Source organism: Cariama cristata, unplaced genomic scaffold, assembly GCF_000690535.1.
Source record: "Cariama cristata isolate BGI_N322 unplaced genomic scaffold, ASM69053v1 scaffold830, whole genome shotgun sequence".
Taxonomy (NCBI): domain Eukaryota; kingdom Metazoa; phylum Chordata; class Aves; order Cariamiformes; family Cariamidae; genus Cariama; species Cariama cristata.
In genome coordinates, this window is record NW_009593823.1 from 16,467 (window position 1) to 23,404 (window position 6,938).

The window sequence follows — 6,938 nt, forward strand, 5'->3', positions numbered from 1 at the left end:
CCAGCAGCTCCCTGCGATTTGCCTTGGACAAGTGGATGAGTGGGAGATGCGGCACGTTCGCAGGAGGAATAGCGCTCAGGGGCCTCTCGCTTAAAATCAACTGTGTTTGGGGGTTTTGCACCCAAGACGGGAGAGATCTGTGACAGCAGCCTTTTCGGACTCGCGGGCAGGGTAACGCGAGAAAAGCCTCCTCCGGCACAGCGGCTGCTTGCTCTGCTCACTGTGCTGGTACAGCCCACAAACACCGCGGCTTCCCATCTTTGTACCAGGGCCAGACGATGTACAGAGAAACATCCTTGCATTTTATAAGAAGGCCTAAAATTTGCCTTTGACATCACCTCTCTACATCGGGTCTTTTGTCCCTCGCATGATTAAGCTCGCTCTGCAACTTACGGAACAAAGGTTCCCTGGATTCTGCATCTCATTTGCCTTACCGGGTGGTAAACAATCCTGTCAGCTGGCAGGGCAATTTCAGCTCCTCTTCCGTTAAAAAGAAATAACATGGTATCTTTTCCTGATGACATTTGTGTTTGAGAAGGAGAGTTTGGAATATATGTCAGGATGCTTTTCATTCCTTCAGACACTAAAATTTGAATGTTACTTTTTGCCTTCTTTGAGCTTCCCTGCAGCATTTTGACAGCTAATGCAATGCAATTGGCAGGCATTTTGCAGTTCTTTATGTTTGTCTGAATATATTTCAGTCAACTTGGAAGTGCCTTCTACTGCTAGATACTTCCTGAATAGTTACTACAAAATATTCTGTGTATTTGTGGGGCTATGCAATGATTCAGCCTGAAAAAGCTTAACTCAGTTCTCTTGTAACCCAATGCTGGCAGCTTCATCGAGGGTACTAAGACCCAAATCCAATCTAGAGTCAGGTCAGTTAGTCCTTCTGTTCACTTTTGCAGCCAGCTTTTAGTTATAATCTACTAGTTTTGTTCTTTTTCTGCCACTTCTATTTTGGTGTAAAGATTAAGACGTTTAGAAACTGGCTTTGTTTGGCTTATCCCAGGCATCTTATGCATGTATCTAAGCACTGTTTTGAATCAGGTTATCTTTTAAGCTGGGCCCATTGCAAAGTACAAGAGATGTTTGAGTTTGCTGGGTTTTTTTAGATTAATGGTGATATTTGTTGGATTTTTTTTAATCATTACTATTTTTTTGCTGCTGGGGACATGTTAAATGATGACGGGTATGTTCTCATTGGAAGTGAACTATGGATAGGTAGGCCTTTATTCAGTAAACAGTAAGTTTTGCCTGTTTGACCAAATAACTTAAGAATTACACTTTGTAGAGGAAGAATTCAGTCAACAGTGGTGGCAGTCTCTTACATCTTCTGGGTAACTGGGTTTTAAGGTTTTGTTGTTGATTTTTTTTTTTGAAGCTCGTTTCCTCTGCTGCACTTGAACTTCTATTGCTGTTAATTTCCTGTGTGTTGGGTGATTGGTCACCTGGACGTGGGGGGGCTTTTGCCCCCAGGCTTGGTGGCTTGCTCTCTGCTCCCCCACCCAGCTCCCAGGAGGCCCATCTTTCCGAACAAATAGTCCCTTCAGGATGCATCTCAAGAGTTCATGAGGTTTCTTGCATGGAAAGAGCAGAAAATTTGCAAGAATCCTTGCAGTGGCGGAAATGCATCTGAGAATAGCTGTTGCAAATGTAAGACTTATGGATGTAATTAGTCTATTTTATGTTTTTCTTTGAGCTGTAGCAGAGAAATGGCAGTTCCCTGTGACTTCTGTGCAAGCTGAGGGTGCTGAAGGAGGGTGCTCAAATTTTTCCTCATTTCACCTGTAGCTTCAGTGTAGAACCCTTGCCTTTACCTTGGGCCCTGTGTCTGCTGACTGCAACAAGAGCAGATCAGCCAATGTGAACATCTGGATAAGGCTGCCTTCCTGTTTATGCACTGCACTAATGTGAACTTCTGTTAGGTTTTTATTCTTCTCTGACTGCTTAGCTCAAGTTTGAGATTAATGACTTAGAGTATTAAGGGGGGTTAAATGACTGACAAATACCATATTCTATCCAAAATATGTAACAGATTAAATTACTTAATTAAAATGGTGTGTCTGTAATGGCAATTGCTAGAAAGTAAATACAAGTAAATGTGGTACCACAGTGATGCTGTATTTGAGGCTGTTGCTTCTAGTAACACTAGTAAAGACTCACATATTTATGGTAGTATCCATAACTTGAATTTTAGAGTGATTTCTAAGCCAAAATAAGATTCTTGGGGTTCTTTTTGGTGCAAAAAACCTCACTTGGATTCTAAAACTGTTCCTTTTTAAATTTGAATGTGCTGTCAGCCATAGAGACATTTATTTATAATCTAATACCCCTTGGTTTTGCTTTGGACTTCCTTGGCTATGTTCACTTACCTGTTATCCAATATGCAGACTGAAGAAAGGTGTCTTGCAACCCATGAATTTTTCTGTAATGCAACTTCAGGATGGGAAAGAGGTGGATACAGACAGAGAAGGGAATACAGGGAAGCAGAGATGATAATGAGCAGCACAAAAAGCTGTGGTCTCAGCAAGTCAGCTGTGACATCAGCTGATCCCAATGTTCAAGTTGCCAGAGGGGCATTTCCAAAGCACTAGGGGCAATGTCATAGAATATGCAGAGAATGAAGACTGGATACAGTCAGGGACAGTGCGGCGATCGACCCTTGCTTTCCTCCAGACTGGCATGAAGTCACGCAGAGTTAACAATGCAACAGCGTAGATGTGTGGCTCAGACTCTTCCTCAGACCTGGCTCTTCTAACAGTTCTTCCCTTCGATGCTCATCACAGAGCCTATATCAACCCATCTCTCCAGGCAGAAGGGTTCCCAAGTCACCTGTCTTTGGTGAGCTGCTTGCCCTGGGGAGTTACAGGCCCTGCTGAGCATCGTAGCCAACTGGATCCAAATTGACTGGTGGGACAGAAGCAGGGAATAGGGTGGAAAAAGAATTAGGTCTCCTGTGTAAATTACTGCCAGCTCGTGATACACAGGAAAGTGCTGTACAGTTACCACAGTATGATGTGTTCATTGAGTACCACTTAATAGAAGCAGAACCAGGAGCTGGAAGATTTATATAGCAGCTGTTTGCTTGGGAGCCAGATGCCTTGTGCATACAGGTTGAACTTGGGAGCAGAGCTCTGAAAAGAGCTTGTTAAGGAAAGCAAGCGCAGCTAAATGCTTTTGTCATCCGCTGACTTCCTCTCTGTCAGCTGCAGCAGTGGAAAGCACCGTCAGTGTAAAGGGGCAGAGGCAGCTGCTTTGCACTTTACTCCACTGTTGGTGGCTTTGTGGGCGCAAGGCAGAAACAGGGTGGACCATGGACTTGGGCCAAATCCTTCAGGCTGGCTTGCAGGGTTGCATCAACCAGACAAGACTAATTTTACATTTTGGAGAGTGCAGAGTTGCTAAATACCTGCAAGGGGTCCGAGGGTAGAACTGTGCTCTTCTTACCCTCCTTGTACTGAAAGTACTGCCCGATCCTTTTGGGACAAGAGGTAGGGGAAGGTGCTTCCCATGCTGCTAATCCCTATGAGACCCCAAATTTGCTGGTCTTTCTCTGTACCTTCACAGTAACCAATAGGACTGAACAAATCCAGCAGGATCATTCCCACATCTCCGTAATTGCGTTACCTTAAATCAAGTGTCTAGCTGACATACGTATCCCTCTTTGATTACCTTAAGGTTGCTAATAAGATCGGTTGTTGCTTATACGGTGGCATGTTCATTATGGATTAGCAGTCCTGCATATCTTCTGTCATTGTATCATATGCTGCAACAGGCAACTGCAAAAGCCACTCAGTTACAGGCAGTTTGGACCCCTCTCCTCTAAAACTTGCTAGGATAGTTTGGCAGCAGGCGGGACAGTGGGCCAGGAAACTCCTCATTTTTCTTGCAAGGAGCTTTGCATGAAGCCAGCATCCAGGTCCCCTGTCAGAGTCCTTCTGTCTTGGTGTAATCTGTCCCTGCCTACACTAGATGAGATTACATTCCCCCCACCCTGCCTAACTTGCATGACACTGGTGTTCCCAAGTACATTAGGGTTCATCTCAGACCCCTCAACAGTCCCCTGCATTTTGGGACATCCAGTGATCCCCTTGTACAGGCTGCCCTTCCAGTCGCAGCTGCTGGGTTTGGTTTAGCTGGTGACAGTTCCCAGTCGTGGTGGCTAATGAATGGGAAATGTTTTGACCTTTTCACGATGCATAGTTTAACTTTTTGCACTGCACTTGACTTAGATAATGAGGCTCATCTGGGTAGTTGCTAGACCAGGCAGTAACTTAGGGTTTAATTCAGAAATTTGCATTTTAAAAATCACATGCAATGTACAAAAATCCATCCCAAGGCACAGGGACAGAACTAGACATCAAAGGGATGCAAGCAGCCAGGAGGACAGCATGGGGGAGCAGTGCTGGCTAAGGAGTGGATTCTCTCTAGGACAGAGGTGGAAGGATTTGACCTGACTTTAGCATCTACAGTGTTGATGTTTATAGAACTGCAGAGTAGACCATTGCAGTTCATGGAGAGGAATACATACTCTTTGGTACAGTTCATCTCATCTCTTCTTGTGATCTGAATGTTTAAGACAGGTCTGATGGAAATCATGACCTGTATTTTTTTTTTTCCTCCATCAACTACCAAGGTCTAGATGGCAAGCTCCGATATCAGGCTGAAGTTAGAAGAGATAAGTGTTACTCTAATGTTGGGCTTTTTAGTAATTTTTGTTGGGAATTGCAATAAATGAGAATTTCAAGGAAAGATTTGAGAGCAGTGAGGTAATTTAACAGATATTCCTCCAACACATGGGGACAAATTTGCCAAAATGTACAAACATGCTACTTGAATAATTTGAGAGGCTGATGAGCGGTTGTGACATGGGAATAGGCTGTAAAGGCTAGAAATAAAGAAAAGTTTGTCTACAGTTTGAGAGCTGTGCTACAAACAGCTGTAAGAAAAGTAAATGGTCTTAATGGTTCATTTGCTTGTCTGTTGCACAAGTCTCTCTAGCCATTGGATATTCTCCCTCTTCAGGGTTGGTGTTTTTTTTTTTTATTGTCTCCCACCAGAAGAGGCTGGCACATCTCCCACCGCACAATTCAGTGTGTTGTTTAGAAGGGCTTTTAATGTCACAGTGCTCTAGGTTCTACAGTGGCCATTGTTCAGGCCTTCTCACCTGTCAACATCCATTTGCCCAGAGTGTTGAACCTGTGGTTTGGGCAAATTCTGCCTCCGTTGGCAGAGTGGTACCTTGCTGATTAGGGTGGGCCTGTTGGTTGCTGAAGAAGACACTGAATGTAATTCACAGCAGGCAAATCAGACCATAGTTTAGCTGCGGCATGTTATACTTTAGCATATTTTAGTTTAGCTGCGGCATGTTATGGGACAAACTCCCACTTAGACGAATATCCAACAACTGACTGAAGAGCTCACTAGCAGATGAAAATTCACTCTGCTGCTATAGTTTCATTAAAGAATTCACACAAGACCTTCCTGCAGCTATAGAGCAGAGTCTGAGCCAATTTAGGTAGGTTTTGACTAAAACATGGCTCTGATTTGCAGGCAACAGCTTGGTGCAACAGTTAAGTGCTTCATAAAGCCATGCCTGTCGTCACCTTCTGCTAACATCGTTTCCGTTGATTGCAGATCTTTGTAACAAAATGTTCTTCCTGGTTTGCTTAGGGTGAAGAAACTGAAGGAAACATTTGCTTTTATACAACTGTTGGACAAAAATATGAGTAACCTTCGCACGTGGTTGGCCCAGATTGAGTCTGAGCTTTCCAAGCCTGTTGTTTATGACATCTGTGATGACCAAGAAATCCAGAAGAGACTGGCAGAACAGCAGGTGGGAAATAGCAGCAGCCAGAGTAAATGAGCTAAAATGCTGCTGATTACAGTTGGTCCTGGTTTAAAATCACCTGTTTCTTTTCTTTAGCAAGGCCTTCTAACTGTTTGCTTTTCACAGCATGTTCCTGCCAAGATGCATTACATGGAAAATTTTTATTTGCTTGCTGTAATTTCAGTATTGTGTTGACTTACCCCCACTTTTCCCTTCTCCCCTCCACTGAAGAAAAACATGCAAAATACAAACAAAAGCATTCTTACATTTGGTCAGTTAAGTGCAGCAGACTTCATAAGGGCTAGGCAGGCACACACAGTGGGCATAAGGATGGCTTAGGCTGACGAGGCGTGAATGCCGGGTGTCCTGCAAACTGTTTGTGACAGATACAAGTGCTGTGATTTGTCGTGTTGCCCTCACTAGCTCAGTTCCCTTCCGTGCAGACAACCGAGCAAGCTTGGCAGAGGAGGATGTTTGAGCTTTGAGGGGTGGACTTGTGCAAACACACCTTTGGCTGAGGCCTGATCCAGTAAGCAGGCTCTGAAGATCCCCTCAGGGCTGGGTGAGATGGTGCATGAATCCTGCAGTGTGAACCAGCCTAGCACAGTTGGGTGTTCGTTGAATGCGTGTAGGCATTTGTCTGAGTCAGTGACTTACCGGTGAGATCTTAAGGATCTATGCTAGTTTTAAGTCCTGGAGATGTCAAGGATTGGGCACAGCTGAACATGCCAGCTATCCCAGCCAAGTGGAAGTGTGAGATAAATTGGATAGTCCTGGAGTAAATTTATCTCTCCAGCAGCCAGGGAAGGAAAAGGAACTTCTCCAAAGTGCTGACTTGCTGGTGTAGTCAGCCTTTACTCAGGGCTGTGCTATAACTCTGCCCAGGTTCAAAGTGCCTTCCTGGGAAGGCTGAGAATGACCATGGCTGTCATATGGCCTTTGTGTTAAACAAGAATATTTGCCCTAAAATTGAGGATCAAGAATCAAGCTGTCAAGCCTGGAAGCTTCGTGTCATCTGCCTTTAAGAATACCTATGTGTATTCTTCCCATCCTTCCCATCTTCTGTGTCTCTGGCTGCTGCTTTTGTGTCTAGGGGAAAATCCCT

The 6,938-nt window shown here is 44.3% G+C and overlaps 1 protein-coding gene across 1 annotated transcript in view; it reads left to right on the plus strand.

The window, feature by feature from the left end:
* The window catches only part of LOC104157964 (nesprin-2-like), a gene marked incomplete at both ends in the record, with an annotated part of 38,090 nt that overhangs the window by 15,210 nt on the left and 15,942 nt on the right, over positions 1-6,938 (plus strand). Inside the window, one exon of the mRNA XM_009695516.1 lies at positions 5,677-5,839. Within this exon, the coding sequence (XP_009693818.1) occupies positions 5,677-5,839 (163 nt within the window). The remainder of the gene's footprint in view (positions 1-5,676; positions 5,840-6,938) is intronic.